This window comes from Cottoperca gobio, chromosome 9, assembly GCF_900634415.1.
Source record: "Cottoperca gobio chromosome 9, fCotGob3.1, whole genome shotgun sequence".
NCBI classification, from domain to species: domain Eukaryota; kingdom Metazoa; phylum Chordata; class Actinopteri; order Perciformes; family Bovichtidae; genus Cottoperca; species Cottoperca gobio.
In genome coordinates, this window is record NC_041363.1 from 1,445,186 (window position 1) to 1,463,549 (window position 18,364).

General features: G+C 41.2%; 1 protein-coding gene across 11 annotated transcripts in view; it reads left to right on the forward strand.

Moving 5' to 3' along the window:
- citb (citron rho-interacting serine/threonine kinase b) overlaps positions 1 to 18,364 on the forward strand; it is a 63,124-nt gene that overhangs the window by 35,634 nt on the left and 9,126 nt on the right. For 6 of the 11 annotated variants that reach the window (XM_029440666.1, XM_029440665.1, XM_029440668.1 and 3 more), the window contains exons 16-30: positions 2,340 to 2,537; positions 4,028 to 4,221; positions 4,766 to 4,901; positions 4,983 to 5,087; positions 5,451 to 5,591; positions 6,187 to 6,306; positions 6,781 to 7,012; positions 7,984 to 8,142; positions 8,313 to 8,336; positions 9,438 to 9,608; positions 11,532 to 11,712; positions 14,377 to 14,465; positions 14,576 to 14,677; positions 15,404 to 15,573; positions 17,748 to 17,828. In XM_029440666.1, the coding sequence (XP_029296526.1) occupies positions 2,340 to 2,537; positions 4,028 to 4,221; positions 4,766 to 4,901; positions 4,983 to 5,087; positions 5,451 to 5,591; positions 6,187 to 6,306; positions 6,781 to 7,012; positions 7,984 to 8,142; positions 8,313 to 8,336; positions 9,438 to 9,608; positions 11,532 to 11,712; positions 14,377 to 14,465; positions 14,576 to 14,677; positions 15,404 to 15,573; positions 17,748 to 17,828 (2,103 nt within the window). The remainder of the gene's footprint in view (positions 1 to 2,339; positions 2,538 to 4,027; positions 4,222 to 4,765; positions 4,902 to 4,982; positions 5,088 to 5,450; positions 5,592 to 6,186; positions 6,307 to 6,780; positions 7,013 to 7,983; positions 8,143 to 8,312; positions 8,337 to 9,437; positions 9,609 to 11,531; positions 11,713 to 14,376; positions 14,466 to 14,575; positions 14,678 to 15,403; positions 15,574 to 17,747; positions 17,829 to 18,364) is intronic. The other 5 variants (XM_029440667.1, XM_029440672.1, XM_029440676.1 and 2 more) reach the window with 3 other exon arrangements.

The window sequence follows — 18,364 nt, forward strand, 5'->3', positions numbered from 1 at the left end:
ACACATAACAACCTAAAGTATCCATGAAACCTCAGTCCATATGTGTTTCTGTCATCATTAAAAACATTCCTCTTCTACTTCCATTAATCACAAAGTGACGTGCTGTGATTTTAAACACCTGATCCATTTCAAGGATTCTAGGATCATTTCTTGTCATTATGCAACAACAGGTTTCACAATGACAAGCAGTTGTAGCTCAGTGATGACAGACAAAACAACTGGTGCGTTGTTACACCACAAGTCCAGCAAAACAAACACATGGTGAATTTCTTTTGGTCCTTTTTGTGGAAATAAGGTGAAAAGTAAAGAGCTGTCCCCAAACGTTGTCTCAATTTAAATGTTTGTTTCCATGATGACATTTGTGCTCATTAACAACTAAGTGATCCTGCGTTAGCAAAAGAAGCCCGTAGGAACAGCAGCATGAAGACTAATGAACTCTTGTGCTCCACTTCACCTGGAAACACTGAGCGTTCTTCTTATCACGTGAACCTACTAATGATGCTTCAAGAAACGTGGGCGCAAGATGCATCTTTCATTCAAGCGTTGTATTTTAGTAAATGTAGCTGTTCAACATTTACATTTTGTATTTTACAATCAGGGTTATAATAAGCATAACATAACATTCACAAGCACACTGGTGCTAATGCAGTTCTCTAGTGTTGTATATACTAATATAAACTCATTTACCTTGAATACACACAAACACCCTCATTGTTTTCCTTTATGCCGTTGCTCTCCTTCTGAGATCCTCCCACTCGCAAACTGTTGCTGAGACTCGTGATGTAGGTTTCCGTTAGTCTGCAGCTACAGTACGAGCCACATGTTCAATGCATTTAAACTAATATTTTAATTAAGGATGCAAAACACCAATAAGAGAACCGATAATTAAAAACGAAGCTCATGACCTGAAGTTTATGCAAACTTAAAACAAGGCTGAGATGTAGAGAGCAAAGGGGGATTTAATAATCATCCATTTACGTTTGTCGGACATGTCAAACGGAAATCATCAAATAAAAATACTTTCTGGAGTTTTCCACATATATTTGATATTTCTGGATAACTTGTCAGTAATGAATCCTCCACATGGGCTCTGCTGCTCGCTCTGTTTCACAGAAGGAGCAGATGTTCTTCTGTATCTCGTGCAGTCAGTAAAGGTTCATGTGTGGGACTGATTTACTTCCTCTTCAGCTGGGCTCTTTATTGGCTGCACCCCCACAGCCTTCACAAATAGTATTGAGCAATTTGTATTCAGCAGTGTTGAGGATGCAAAGCCCCGGATGTGATGTGTTTGTGATGTGCAACTCGCTGTATAGATTGGGATAAAATATGCAGGCTTGCCGGAGCGCCGCTGTATCCGTTCCGGCGTTGACTTCCGCGCCCCGCCTTAAGTATTTAGTTGCTGCTGTCAGTCCCCTGCCTCCGGGGAGCAGAAGCACTGAGTCAGTACAGAACAGACAGCTAATTTATGGACTTAAAGGCTTTGCCTCTTTCCCCCTCCGCCACCTGGAAGTTCTGCATGGTTCACATGTTCCCATGAGCAGTAAGCCTGTCATAGAGGCAGCTTCTGCAGCCTTTAACCCTCATCTCTCCACAGCGTGCACAGTAGTCATGGCTGATTGGGAGAACAGACTGATGCTGATGAAATGATTAGCTCGCTCCGTGCTCTGAATGCTGTCTGCGTTGAACAAGTAGCTGAGATATTATGCTAAAATGATTACTGCATTATATCACGAACCTAGATATCTGCATCATGTAATAATGCAGCAGCAGAGTTGAGACTGTGGGGTGTTTGGTCAACTTTCTCTGTGGATGAGTAATAATATGCACAATGCTCTGCCTGCATGCACGATGTCAGCAAAGTCTTCATGTGTGTAAATTGAAAATGAAGCTCACACGGCGCAGAGTCACACTCAGCTCAGCAGCTGCAGCTATAGACACTTTTAATAAGCAAGCTCTCGTCAGATACCTTCTGCACGGAAAGGGTTTGCCTTGAAAAAAACCTTGAAGCAAGAATCTTTCCAAGTCTCTGACCAAAAGCTTGCTTAGTGAAAAGATCTTCGCACAGACTTGAGTGTGGATGCTCCTCTTCACTCTGTGTGAAATGTAAAATACACTGAGCACAGAACAGGGAAGCCTGCTGCTCTGTACATGTGTGTGAAGGCTTAACCTTATGGAGATGTGAGTCATCTTGTGTGCATTACAGTTAGTGTTTAAGACCTTTTCACCTGGCAGATATAAGTCTTTGTTGTTTTATATATGTTGGTGTCGTGTACTTTTCTGTTTTCCATTAGTTTGGGACTTTATCATGAGATAATTCATGTCCTGTTGACTTCCTGCAGGTGATCACAGACCTGGAGGAGCAGCTGACCGCACTGACTCAAGAGAACGCCGAGCTCAACCGCCAGAACTTCTACCTTTCCAAGCAGCTGGATGAAGCTTCTGACGAGAGAGAAGACCGGCTGCACCTCGGCCAGGATGTGGACCGGCTGCGTCGGGAGGTGGCCGACCGTGAAATGCACCTTAACAACCAGAAGCAGGTGTGTGTGTGTGTGTGTGTGTGTGTGTGTCACAGGTTCACCACTGAGACAACCACTACAGTCTATTCTTCAACTTTATGTGTGAAATACCATCAAAATATGTCTTTAGTTGAATATTTGAAAGAAAACCCAGAGTTTCCAGTTATCTGAGACAGTTTTAGTCCTTCCTCTAGTTCAGGTTCCTTGCCCCCTGCCCACCTCCCACTCGCAGCCCGTCAGACACCAGGTTTCCACTTACTCTGGTGTGATATACCTCTGACAGGTGACCCAGACATCTCTCCCAGCTCTGACACTGTTAAGTGTAAATCAGGCAGCAGAAACCCTGAGAACATGTCAGTCTTGTTCTGTGCTGTAGTCTGGATGCAGTGATAGAGAGAGAGCGAGAGGAGGCTGTGTGATGTGTGTGCGGCCCCTGTGGGAGGATCTGTGTGTGGGTGTCCAGTAGCGCTCTCGCTCCTGCTGGTTGTGTAACCATCGATGGAAGTCATAGACGAGGGATGGGGTGGTGTGTGGGCGGGATGTGTCATCCTCATCACTCCCAGGTCGTGTCAGCTGTGGAAGCGTTGGACTTCAGAGAGCCGTGATGCTGCAGCACCAGCTCAGGCTATATTTATCTCCCCATGCTTTGTCTAAAGCAGAGCGTTGTAAAACACTTTGTGTAGGCCCGGTGAACAACAACATGTTCTGTGCACAAACGTGTAAACTATAAATATAATAAATGTCCATATCCCTGCTTATTATATATTCACTTTTAAAGGATGATGGCCTGTGACCTGACAAAGACCAGCGGGGGGGGGGGCGTCTTGTGTTGTGTCACTTTGACGCTGATCCCTTCGGTTTTATATGTCATGCTAACATGTTCCTTGCGCCTCCTGGACGTGCTGCAGCAGGTGCAAGTCCTGGAGAGAAGACTTCACACCGCTTCCTCTGAAGCCTCTTCTTTGTCTTTGTCGTCAGAGCTTACGATCAGCATTCATTCCCTGAAGCAAAGGGCGTGATGGAAGCATGACACCAGGCTGAAGTGAAAATATAATGAATCATTTATTAACGTACAAAACATACAATTAACATCCTCAAAGCCACCAGACGTTTACATCGTGAAACACATTTCATTCCAACTGGACAGAACGTGGATGTAGTGTTTGTTCGTCGTTCCAACGAGAGACTAAATGAGGAACATTTATAAAAGAGAAGGAACCTCCGTAACGTTTTCACAGTTTACTGCTTCCTGGTGCGTTCATGGCGTTGAGAGGATGATGTATGACTTCATCACACATGGTGATAAATAAGTTGATCGTGGGGAGTATTGTCACATGAGCGACTTGAAACAGCTGTCGCGCTCGCTGTCATGGTGGTGAAGTGACAAATACTATCAAGATCTACTTCTCGTCTGCTCTTCTTTATAAAAACATTTTGACATGTTGAGTTGTGTGCTTGGCAAAGCTTTTGGTATCAAATGTATTTCTCATCTCAATCCTGTTTGGTACCAGAACCTGGAGACACTGAAGACCACGTGCACCATGCTGGAGGAGCAGGTTCTGGAGCTGGAGACCCTGAACGACGAGCTACTTGAGAAGGAGAGACAGTGGGAGGCCTGGAGGTCAACACTGGAGGATGAGAAGAACCAGGCAGAGAGGAGGACCAGGGACATCCAGAGGCTGCTGGACACAGAGAAACAGAACAGGTTACAACCACTGCATCACTTTAACTGTTATTAAACATTTGGATTTAAATTCTACGTCCATTTAGAGTTGAGTGACTGAGGAACTGAGACTTTAATAAAGAGAGATGAATACACTTCAGAGGGTTCCAATAGTCCATGATTTAATTCAACCACAAGACACTTTGAGAAGAGTTATGAGTTTCTTTTTATAGACAGAAGAAAATCTTTTTCTGCTGCTCTGAATGTTGCTATCAGTGTTGGATCAGCTCGCCCACACGCTGACTGCAACAGGACATATCCTCCAGGGTCGGTCAAAAGGTATTCTGGGAAATATATCTGATTCTTTTCTGAGCTGGCATAAGCAGGGAAACACAGAACACATATTAAAAACACAGATAGAATTTGTAAAGGTGTATTTCTCTTTAACCCTAAACTGAAGGTGAGGTGCAAAGTGAAGCCCGAGGAAGACGAAGCATCACGCTGGCCATCAGTGACCGAGAAGCCAGTAAAATATGCACTGAAGGATTTAAGATGACGAGTAAACGATGGTTGCTTTATGCTCTAGGCTTCGTTCAGAGCAGCGCAGCTCGGAGTCTCGCCAAGCGGTGGAACTGGCCGTTAAGGAGCACAAAGCGGAGATCCTGGCGCTGCAGCAGGCCCTCGCAGACCAGAAGGTCAAAGCTGAGAGCCTAACGGACACGGTAAGCATGTCCACACTGTTGAATAAGTGTTTTACTGGGTAGCAGATGTTACAGCAAACTCTTCCTGCTCTCTGTTCTCAGTTGAATGATCTGGAGAAGAAGCACGCCATGCTGGAGATGAACGCCCACAGTCTGCAGCAAAAGCTGGAGAGTGAGAGGGATCTGAAGCAGAGGATGCTGGAGGAGGTATATTAATCTGTATTCATGCCATCAAGCCAGTTTCTTTTATGCATCATGTGCACATTTAGGATGCATGATATATATCCAGACAATTACCATTATGTGTTCTTCTGATGATGAAAGTATACCTGATCAATTATCGGCATCCTTAATATTAATGTTTCCTCTGAGCTTAATGCCTTCGTGTTGGATTTAGTCCTCTGAAAAATGAACTTGAATTCATAGTTCAACACATTTGAACTCGTGCTGAAAGGTTTAGCCGGTGATGTCATTGGAAGCAATCAGTTGTAAGAAGAGTAGGTGACAAATTCAAAGCGTCCAGATGCTGACGTAACATCTGCTGACGTAGCATCTGCTTCACCTCCACAGCAAGAGAAGCTGCAGCAGCAGATGGACGCCCAGAAGACCCACATCTTCCGTCTGACCCAGGGGCTGCAGGACGCTCTGGACCAGACGGACCTGCTGAAGACTGAAAGGACAGACCTGGAATACCAGCTGGAGAACATCCAGGTGCTGCTACACACACACACACACGCAAGCACGCACACACACACGCACGCACACACACACGCACACACACACACACGCACGCACACACGCACACGCACGCACGCACGCACGCACACACACACACACACACACACACACACACACACCAGAAAGAACAGGCACTCAAATGAGTTTATTTAAAGAAATATTGCATGTTTTTAAACGGTATGAGCAGCTTGAACATCAAAGATGTTTAATTACAGGAGAGAAGATTTTCAGTTTCAGTTGTTAACTACACAAATCACAATCCAAATATGAATGTATGAAGTACCAGCACGGTACTGCAGAATGTAGTGAACCTTCACCCCTCCCCAACACTGCATGTGTCTACTGGGTGTCAGGAAACACACACTCAGTGATTATGAGGAGCACTGCACACACATCTGGACCTGCTGGACTTTCTGTTTAGTTCCCTCTCACTGTCCTGTCACTTTGCTTCAATAGGGAAAGACACATACACACATTGTACCCCACAGCATACTGTACCCCCCCCCCCCTGTCACCCCTCTCTGAAGTGCTTGAGGAGAAACTCATGGCAGTAGTGATGTTCACTTAGCTCCACCTGCAGGCTGTGTACTCCCATGAGAAGGTGAAAATGGAGGGGACCATCACCCAGCAGACCAAACTCATAGACTTCCTGCAGGCTCAGGCCCACGGCGGCTCCAAGAAGAAGAAGGTCAGAGGAGATTATGTTTGTAATTTGTCTCTCTTCCAACACAGATCTGGATGTTTTGGGAATAAAAGCTTGTGGAGATTGTACAACCTTCCTGTATCTTTAAGTGTTATTATCAAATCAAATCATCAGGATGAGACTTTCTGCTCAATAGACTGATTACACGTTTGGATAGTGACGGCACAAAGATGAGTTTAAGTTTAAATTAAATGTATATTTGTATGAAGAAAGGTTGCTCTGTCAGTTTAAAAGGAGATTCACAGTAAACAAATAGAAAGATATTAATAATATAATCGAGCTGTAAAGTTGTAATCATACTCTTCAAAGTTCAAACCCTGGATGTGAGTTGGATAAGAACTGTATCATAAAGATAAAGCAGCGTGTTTGTACGTTCAGAAAGAGTTGTAGGTCAACACATGTAGAAACTGCATCAGAGTGTGAGGAAGGAGCAATGGTTCAACCTGCCGTTCGTCTCAGGGTCTGTTTGGACGTCGTCGAGAGGACCTGCTGGCTGCCATGGCTGCTCAGGCCCAGAGTCAGAGTCAGAGTCAGAGTCAAGGCCAGGTGTCCCCCGTGCCCTCCATCCAGCCGGTGCCTCTGCAGTACAGCGACATGAAGCTAGCTCTGGACAAAGAGCGCACTCGCTGCACTGACCTGGAAGAGGCCCTGCAGAAGATGAGAGCGGAGCTGCGATCTCTGAGAGAGGAAGGTGAGCGGTCTCTCCTACAGCTGTTTGTGCTCTGATTCACTGCTGACATCATCTCCTTTGAACGACAGCAAACTACGGAAGCCCGGAGGGAAGGTGGGGAAAAACTATTCTGGGGATGCATTTTCCAAGTCTGATGTAAATAGTTTTGTCTCCTCTGTTCAGACTTCAGGCAAAAGGTTTCGCAAGAATAATCTTTCTAAATTACTTTTTCTATTTATTTTATCATCTGTAAAACAGAAATGTTTTCCCATCATTGTGTCTGTCGAAGCGCTTCGTAAACTCTGTTTCTAAAGGTGCAATATAAGTACATTTTTATTATTAATGTTTTTATTATTATTATATTATTATAAATTATTATTATTTTATTTTTATTATTTATTGTTATTATAAATCAAAACAATTATTATAATTTTCCATTTTGGGAATTCTTTGTGCCGTGCGAATCACTTTTCTAAATGTTTGTTGTTGTAATACTTATTTTGTCCACAAAAGGCTTAAATGCACCTCTTGTTCTAAATAGGATTAAATTCATGTTTTCTTCCACGCTCTCTAAACACAAGGTACATATAAATTGTGTAAGTATATAGTATATAAAACAAACAAAATGATCTAATTATAATAAATATATACGGTAAGGTAGCACCTGAAAGCACCAACAGCAGCCATGTTTGTTGTTCACGCTCATCATGATATTTTGAGTGGTTTCAGACGGAGGCTTGACGTGACCGGCTGCTTTCATCAGAAAAGATTTGGTTTCTGTCGGATGTTTAAATCTAACTTGATCTTCTTGCTGGTTTCTCCAACGTTACCTCCCCAAGCGTTAAGTCCCAGACACAGGAGGGAAACATTTACAACATGGATCACCAGAAGAAAGTAAAAGTATACATTTCCTCCGGGCTTCCGTAGAAACGCTGAACAGCAGGATTAAACACATTAATATAAACGTAAAGAATCAACGCTTCCATCCCCAGCGCTCCAGTATAAGGATCACGGTAACTCTGCCAACCCGGCGGCAGCACGGCAGCAGATGATTATGTCTGCCATGGTGAAGTCTCCTGAGCACCAGCAGGGCCCGGCCAACCTGGCGCCCTCCAACTCAGAGCGCAGGAAGGCGACTGCAACACCGGAAGGTGAGTGAAGGGACGCTGTTTTCTCTCTCTAACAGACACATACTCGCAGGTCTAGAGCTTCAAATACTTGACACATACGGGCCCTTACCTGCACACAGACAGAAAACACATGATATCTCTCGAAGGATCATTTATGAAACTCTTTCCTTTTTCTTTCACACACCTTTCAGAGAGAAGGAGGGTCACTTTTGAAAGTAAGTTGTCCAAACTCGTGGTTTCTGCAGTTTGGTCTTTCTCTCTCGTCTCCTTTTGCTTCATCCACATCCTTGAAAGGCCAGATTTGAAAAGCTCTGCACTTTTATAAAACGTGAGATCCCACCAGGCCGGTAAATGTTCGGCTTCTCAGTGCACAGCTTTAGAAATCTGAAGCATTTTTATCTTGGTTGCTGAAGCTTAGCCGATCTGATTTGCAGAACGCTGCTCTGCTCTTTAAGTCACTACAGTCGCACCTGAACGTTACATCACTCACTAACAGAAGCTCCATACGATACACTGCACCCAACGCTGTTTGAGCCCTAAAGGTATTATTCAGTTCTTTATTCTTACAAAACACTCAAACCTGGAAGATTTTATGTCCTTATAAACTGCTCTTAATATTATATTATATATTATAATATGAATCATTTGTAGTAATATATAATATTTGATTAATAATGAATAATTATATAATATTATAGTAGAACATCAAATACGAAATTTAAAATGAAAACACTATAATTATTTTGATTATTTAAAACATAACATCGACACACTTATTTATGTATATTATGAGAACGTCAGACAATAAATGTTTATATTAATGATCTACAGGTAAATATTAGTGTTTGAAACACATTGTGGTGTGCAGGGTTCCAGCAGAGCCTCAAAAGTCCTCAAAGTAATCAATTGGTATTAAAATGTCTTAACTTAATGGTAAGTAGTTAATTCTAACGACAGATGTGCATCGTGGCAACATTCTGCTTAAAGTTTTAAATCTATTAAAGACTTAAAAAGTGTGTTAACTCGCCTCGAGCTGGAGGAGCCTGGCTCTGACTGGATAATGCCTTTACAATGCAACAGTGAGTGGGCACGAGCACGGAGGATCAAATCAATATTCTTTCTCAAGCATCTTCGTCTCCAGACTTTACTTGCTTATGCATTTTGCTAAACATCTTACTGTTGTTTTTGAAACCTTCTTTTGTTGAACTGATTTCATAGCGGCATGGTGCACTGAGGTTTTGAAGTGATGAATGTACCTGACAGAGTGAGACACGCTGGAGCTGCCTGCCCTCACTGTGTTCCCTGGCTGTGTTCAGAGTTTAGCCGTCGTTTGAAGGACAGTCAGAGAGACCGAGAGAGGGAGAGAGAGAGGGTGCTGCACCACAACACCGCTCACCGCTTCACAGTGGGACTCAACATGAGAGCTGCCAAGTGCACCGTGTGCCTGGACACGGTGCACTTTGGGCGCCAAGCTGCTACCTGTCTCGGTGAGTTACAGATGTGTCCGGCAGCACTGAAGCAGGTGATCCACCTTTATAAACACAGAATAAAGTTTGTTTGGGTGACTGCTGTAGAAACAAGACGGAGAAAGTATCTGAAAACATCTGTTTACTCATTAAACGTAGTCACTATCTCACAAACAGGACCTTTCACTCAACTCTTACTTCCTGAAACTCTTGTGCAGCTGAGAGTCCCAAGTGTTTTACATCTGAAGTGTTCGTGAAGTCGACTGCATCAATCAGATTATCATTGAGATTATTATTCTGCTTTCACATCAATTAATACACAAAAGTACTCCTTTAATAAACGGAACATTTACATTTGAACCTTCCTGTTATTTATTCTTCTATTGAATAACTGGAAGTTTTAATACAGATGATAAATGTTATGATGTGTGTGTAACCATGGTGACGGCTGCTGCAGTTGCCTCCCACTCGTTCCCATTGTTCCGCTTCACCTTTTCACAGCGTTTTGTGTTCACAGCCTCGGTTTTATCCATAAAAAACCTGATTTACAAATTCAAATAACTGCATTTAAAAGTTTCATGTGTTGGTTTTGAAATGTTGAGCTGTGAATGTTTCCATCACAATGATTCTGGATTCAGAACACAGAGGAGCTTTCAGGTTCTGCTCCACGCTGGTGATTGTAAGAATGTAAACACACAAAGGCAACGCTAAGACCAAAGGAAACATTTATTCAAGTTTAACTTACACAAAGGTTTAGGATTTCTCAATTCTCAGTGAAAATGAGTTGGTTTAAAGCAGGTGGGGGGGAACCCTCTTCCTATCAAGGGCCATATATATATATATATATATATATATATATATATAAAATACTATAATAATTATCACTTTTCTTTCATGCTAAATGCAAAAAAGCAACTTTTGTATCCTGTATCTCTGTTTTATTATAAACTAGTTTATAATAAATTAGTCCCACAGCGGGGACGTTTATCTCGTCACAGCAGAAGAACATGAAGTAAAAAGGCAGAACACAATAATTAAATAGAATAAAACATAATATAAGTACCAAGTGATATAAATAAAGTGAGTATTGCACATGGCAGTGATAACTGCACAGCAGTGGTGCAACAGTGTGTTCTTGGTGGGGGGGTCTACCTCTCTATCTGTCCATGTTTGTATGTTCCGCTCTGCAGAGAGCTGCTTGTTGGGCCAAACTCCACCGAAGAGCGTTAACTTTATCCAAACACTCGTCCTGTCAGCTCGTGCAGTTCGGCATGTCTCGTGCAGTAATGACGCTCGAGATTATCTCCGCACAAACTCGACTCACTGGCCTTTTACTTCCTCAAAGAAATCATCATTCGTCCATTTCTCCTGGAAAGTGCGACATTCCACATCCAGCTTTCTCTGTTTTACACTCGCCACGCTGCGTTCACTGACGTCGGTCTCTTTTAATATTTAAGTTTATTGACATGACGTGACCACGTGATGACACGTTCCGCTCGTGTTGTGTTCAAGGACCCTGACCTCGCCCGTTTTATTCTATTGAGGTCTAGATTTATTCCTTTTTTTTTCTAGTTGATTTTTTTGCGTGTGTTTATGATTTTATGTTTTAGGGCCGGATCAAATAGTCTTGCGGGCTGGAGGTTCCCCACCCCTGGTTTAGGGTATCTGCCTTTTTAATTCTGATATACTTTCAATTTCAAAAACAAATTGCATGTGAAACTGGTATTTTATGTGATTTAGTTTGTAGGATTATTGTCCATCAGTAGAAATATCTAGTTATTTAAAAATCTATTTTTGGATTGTGGAAGGTAAAAACCAGCGTCTTACATGAATAGGATTCTTACCCCGCCCCTCTGTAACTAACACACACGGTACTGGTGGTGCACAAAGCAGCCAGAAGAGTGTTTAGCATCACTCTCTGTAACAATCTTCTTTCCCCCTCAGAATGTCACGCTTTGTGCCACCCAAAATGCTCCCCCTGCCTCCCAGCCACGTGTGGCATGTCCAGCGACTGCTCCCTGCACCTGTCGGAGGGTCTGTGTCGGGACAAAGGCAGCTCCCCGGGCCAACAGCTCAAAGAGGCCAGCGGACACATGCACCTGGAGGGCTGGATGAAGCAGCCCAGGTGAGCTGTGGACATATTCTCTCTCTGTGCCAATTACTCTACATTATATAATGATACAGATACTGTATATCTTTAGCATGTAATCTTATACACATATAATCTGTGTATTCAGCGTGTAATTTTAAACACATATATAATCTGTGTATTCAGCATGTAATATTAAACATATATAATCTGTGTATTCAGCATGTAATTTTAAACACATATATAATCTGTGTATTCAGCATGTAATATTAAACATATATAATCTGTATTCAGCATGTAATCTTAAACATATATAATCTGTGTATTCAGCATGTAATCTTAAACATATATAATCTGTGTATTCAGCATGTAATATTATTCACATATAATCTGTGTGTTCAGCGTGTAATTTTATATACATATATAATCTGTGTATTCAGCATGTAATCTTAAACACATATAATCTGTATTCAGCATGTCATTTTATATACACATATAATCTGTGTAATCTAATATACATATATAATCTGTGTATTCAGCGTGTCATTTTATATACATATATAATCTGTTTATTCAGCGTGTCATTTTAAATAATCTGTGTATTCAGCATGTCATTTTAAATAATCTGTGTATTCAGCGTGTAATCTTGTATACACATATAATATGTGTATTCAGCGTGTCATTTTATATACTTATATAATCTGTGTATTCAGCATGTACATTTATATACATATATAATCTGTGTATTCAGCATGTAATATTATATACATATATAATCTGTGTATTCAGCGTGTCATTTTATATACTTATATAATCTGTATTCAGCGTGTAATCTTATATACATATATAATCTGTGTATTCAACATGAAATTGTATATACATATATAATCTGTGTATTCAGCATGTAATATTATATACTTATATAATCTGTGTATTCAGCGTGTAAATTTATATATTTATATAATCTGTATTCAGCGTGTAATCTTATATACATATATAATCTGTGTATTCAACATGTAAATTTATATATTTATATAATCTGTATTCAGTGTGTAATTTTATATACATATATAATCTGTGTATTCAACATGACATTTTATATACATATATAATCTGTGTATTCAGCATGTAATATTATATACATATATAATCTGTGTATTCAGTATGTAATTTTATATACATATATAATCTGTGTATTCAGTATGTAATTTTATATACATATATAATCTGTGTATTCAGCATGTCATTTTATATACATATATAATCTGTGTATTCAGCATGTAATCTTATATATATATAATCTGTGTATTCAGCGTGTAATTTTATATACATATATAATCTGTGTATTCAGCATGTCATTTTATATACATATATAATCTGTGTATTCAGCATGTAATCTTATATATATATAATCTGTGTATTCAGTATGTAATTTTATATACATATATAATCTGTGTATTCAGCATGTCATTTTATATACATATATAATCTGTGTATTCAGCATGTAATCTTATATATATATAATCTGTGTATTCAGTATGTCATTTTATATACATATATAATCTGTATTCAGCGTGTAATTTTATATACATAATCTGTGTATTCAGCGTGTAATTTTATATACATATATAATCTGTGTATTCAACCTGTAATTTTATATACATATATAATCTGTGTATTTAGCGTGTAATCTTGTATACATATATAATCTGTGTATTCAGTGTGTAATCTTGTATACATATATAATCTGTGTATTCAGCATGTAATCTTGTATACATATATAATCTGTGTATTTAGCGTGTAATCTTGTATACATATATAATCTGTGTATTCAGCGTGTAATCTTATATACATATCTAGTGGTAAGGCAGAGTCTGCGAACATGCAACTAGAGTATAGCAGCAGGTTTAAAGCTTCAGGATGGACACTTGTTGTAATAAAAGCATCAGACGACATTTCTTCAGCTGTTCTCGAGGCAGACTCGGGTTTTGTTCTATTTTTGAAGAGGAAAACTGTTTTGCATCGGACTCTTTTTCTTTTTTTCAATCTGTTTTGAGACTTCAGTAACTGGTTGATTATGCTGAAGATTAAAAGTGTCGGTGAAGAGGTCCCTTCTTTATCTCCGTCACAATCAGTTTAAGTATTGGGGTGCAGACCGTGCACAGAGGGTCCTACAGTGTCAACATATCACACGCCAAAACAAAGCTTCCTCTGAAGTCCCATTCCTACATTTTACATCAACTGGCTTGTTTTCTCAGGTGATCCTGCCGTGAGCAAGATAACCACCACAATAACCATAAAAATAAACTGTAATCCCAAAACACAAGCAGTCATCCCAGTAATATCAGGAAGTGTAGCAGTGTGTCTGTCAGCACCTCACAGGACAGCAGACGCTTTTACAAATTGCCCCCGGGGGACAAATAAAGTGTTTGTTTTATTGAATGTCTGAGACGTATCCTCTTCCTCTGACTCATGCCCTGATGACACACTTTGTGTTGTGTATCTGTATCTGTTCACACCTTTATTTAAATGTGTTTCTGTGTAATCTCCCCCCTGATCACGATGTTACAACACAAACCCTCGCAGGCACTCTTAGCTTTCTGTCTGGGACTCTAACCAGTTTAAACTAAGGCATTTGTATACGGTTGAATCATCACCCTCTATGCTTTGCAGTAATGCCGCTGCCTTGTGTGTTTGCAGGAATGGGAAGCGAGGCCAGGGCTGGGAGAGAAAATATATGATCCTGGATGGGACTAAAGTGTCCATCTACGAGATCGAGCCCAGAGAAGGTCGCTTTATATTTTATAACCTGCGTAACAGAACAACATTTCAGATTCCCCCCCCCCCCCCGATAAGTCCTGCCTCACAAGCATGCTCCTCTTTGTCTCTCTGTGTTCAGACGTGAAGCCGCTGGAGGAGTTTGACTTGTGTTTGACAGACGGAGAGGTTGTTGTTCATGGAGCCGTGGGGGCGTCTGAGCTGCCCAACACCTCCAAGTCAGGTAAACACACAGCGTGCTGTTCTCTGCACGTTAGACTCACCTTCAGAATGTTTACATGCTTAGAAATCTGTCTAATCCAGGGTTCACACGGGTCTTTGAAATCCTTGAAAGTTTGAGATATATATTTAAATAGACATGAGTCATTGAAAGAATAGAAATTGAAGTTTGTTGATCTTTTACATAACTTTAGTAAACAGACAGGTTGTCATTGTTTCACGCGCCACATGCCTCAACGCTAATCAACCTGATCCGTGTCTCAAACGATGCAGTGTTGGGTCCTTGAATACCTGGAAAGTCTTTAAAAACTCCTCGACTGTAATGTTTACAAAGGTGTGGGAACCCTGTTTGTCCTATTCCCTTGCGTGTGTGTCTTCAGTATTCTTTACGTCTTTACAAATGTAATTCAGAGGAGTTCTCCTCGTCTCCAGAGGGTCCCTGAGAGTCCCAGTAAAAAGACGCTGAAACCACTAAAACAAGTTTATTTATGTTGCACATTTCTGCAACAAGACAATAAACATCGCTTTGCATAAAACATCTTTCCAGACAAGGTGCAAAAGAAACACATTATAAAAAAGACACATTAAAGAGACGATAACACAATACGACAAACATAAAGGTTACAGCGTAAGAATAAACGATTTACTTGATTGAATGCAGAAACGTAAAAGTTTGAGCAGAAGGAGCATCTATGTTTAGTTTCTGAACACGATGTTTCCCGTGTGTCAGAGGTTCCCTACGTCCTGAAGCTGGAGTCCCGTTGTCACCCCCCCTGCTGGCCCGGACAGTCCATTTACTTCATGGCTCCCAGTTTCCCAGACAAGCAGCGCTGGGTGGCCGTCATGGAGTCCGTGGTGGCCGCGGGCCGAGCCTCCCGGGAGAAGGCCGAGGCCGACGCAGTGAGTATCTCTGCGACAGGCGAGGTGCGACTGTTTCCTCGATGTCTGACACAAATCATAAACCGTTATGACCCGAGTCACAGATGAGTGTTTAGTCTGTGGTCGTGGACTCGCTGTGTATCTGTGGGGGGGGGTTGTATTCTTCAAGAATTCATTTTAAGACATTTTTATTTATTAATTTTTATCTCAGTTTCAGCAACTTATACAATTAATATCACAATGTTGCCTCCTGATAATTCAACAATGTAAAACAGTTTTCATAAAGCTAGCTGTCTCCTCGCTCGTCTTTCTCACGTCTCCCAGAGAAAGACGTGAGAAACCCTCGTTTCTGTCTCAACAGCTCGAGAGATCTGGCAACGCAGACGCCGGCGTTAGTCAGCTGTGTAAACATCTAATGTTAGCAAAATCTAATGTAAGTCCGTGAGACCGAGCCCACTGCGTCCTCTTTGGCAACACGAGGTGGTGCAGCATTGATACTCACGCTACTTGATGCCCCGTGTGTCCTCGCTCTCAGCTCCTCTGGAAGCCTCCTCGTCTCCTCACTCCTCGTCTCCTCACTCCTCGTCTCCTCGAGGTGCATTAAGGGAAGATCCTCCATGATGCCATACGGGGGAGGAGAGGAAGCAAACTTTTGCATATTTGAAAAGCAAAAAATCTAAATAATGATTAAAAATAGAAATAAAAAAGGAGGGGGGGGGGGGGGTCAGGGTAGGGAGCTGTGTGTGAATGTGTGTGTCGTGCTTTGGGAGGTTCACAGTTGTAATGGATCAGCCCCAGCTCACTTATATGTGTGTTAATTGTCCCCTTCTTCTCTCCTCTTCTTCCCTCTCTGTCTCTGCGTTGTGTTGCTTTGTCATCACGCCACATTGTATGCCCGTATATGGGCGCGTTTTGTTGATTTGCTCTATTCTGCCCATTCCATCGGGTTTCATTGCACACACAGGCTGCTGTGTCCAAAAGACAAATGGTTCTGTCTCCTCTGGTCCAGGTAAACGTTACAAAGACAAAGACTTCAGACACACCTTCACGAGGCACGCAGTAGTGCATGTGTCTGTCATTGTGTTGGTTGCTCTCACCTCACCTGCTGTGATTACTCCTCACTGTCCTCTGCTCCACTGTCCCGTCCTGTGCACACCCTCCTGTAATAGAATGAGTGTCCTGTTGTATAACCCCAGTACACAAGATGTTTGATCATCTTTGGGTTGATCCCCTTCAGCAGCGATCAGACGGCGGCTTCTGACCTGCTGGTGTACTCGTCTGTGTTTTACCCTGCTGCCCCCCTGCACACTCTTTAGAGACTGGGACTCAAGTCACGTGACTCTGACTCATCTGTGGGACAAAAGTCTCAAGCGTACGACTGCGTGTTAGAGCCATTGCAGGTAAAAAATAGATCAGTTACGCAGCCGAAAACTCGAGTTTCCGAGATTAAATTCTTACATTTACGAGATAAAAACTCACAAAATGTACAAGAATGATTTTTTATCTGAGATTATACAATCATACATTTCATCTCTCCACCAGGGTTTGTTGTATATTTGTGATTTATAGTATTTAATAACAGATCATTTGAGAGTTTTGTTATTTATCTTGTAAAGTTTATTACCTACACCGGCCCAACATCAGCGTCAGAACGTGTTCATCAACAGGTAGCTTCAGGTGAGCCAGAGGGAGGGAGCTGCTTCCTGTTATTACATGTTCACAGCTTTATACACATTATGCTTAATTAGATATTTTACAATCACTTCTGCAGATATGTAGATTTGGATTCCAGCTTTAGACGAATGAAAGGTTTTCTGTTTGCTAAAGTGTCGAGTGATATCTTGTTATATTATATATTAAGTATATTAGACCCAAAATAATTCCTTTTCAAAGACACTAAGAGTTATTTTCAGGGCGATCCTGATGATTCTGGCACACGGGGGGGAGATACACTGATATATGTTATAAGACAATAATTATACGATGCGTTACAGACATGGGCGTCATATATAACGTTTAAGGGAGGAAGATGTAAACAGGTTGATGAGAAGCTGGGACTACTTGTGACTGGACGTGTGACTTGGTCCCACCTCTGACACTGTTGACCTGCACACACTCCTGCAGCCCCCCTCCCCCCCTGAGGTCGTGGTGAGGTCGTGACCCTGCTGACCTCTCACCTCTCTCTGCTCTTACAGAAGCTGCTCGGAAACTCCCTCCTGAAGCTGGAGGGCGACGACAGACTGGACATTAACTGCACCCTCCCCCTCACAGATCAGGTACCGCTGAGTGCACTCACATGCTTTAAATCATTCATCTGATGATTTGTACAGAAGATTTATTTATTTATTTTAAATGTTGAGAATAAAGTCTTCAATGTTGAGAATAAAGTCTTAAATGTCGAGAATAAAGTCTTAAATGTTGAGAATAAAGTCTTAAATGTCGAGAATAAAGTCTTCAATGTTGATAATAAAGTCTTAAATGTTGAGAATAAGTCTTAAATGTTGAGAATAAAGTCTTAAATGTCGAGAATAAAGTCTTCAATGTTGAGAATAAAGTCTTAAATGTCGAGAATAAAGTCTTCAATGTTGATAATAAAGTCTTAAATGTTGAGAATAAAGTCTTAAATGTTGAGAATAAAGTCTTCAATGTTGAGAATAAAGTCTTCAATGTTGATAATAAAGTCTTAAATGTCGAGAATAAAGTCTTCAATGTTGAGAATAAAGTCTTAAATGTTGAGAATAAAGTCTTAAATGTTGAGAATAAAGTCTTAAATGTCGAGAATAAAGTCTTCAATGTTGATAATAAAGTCTTA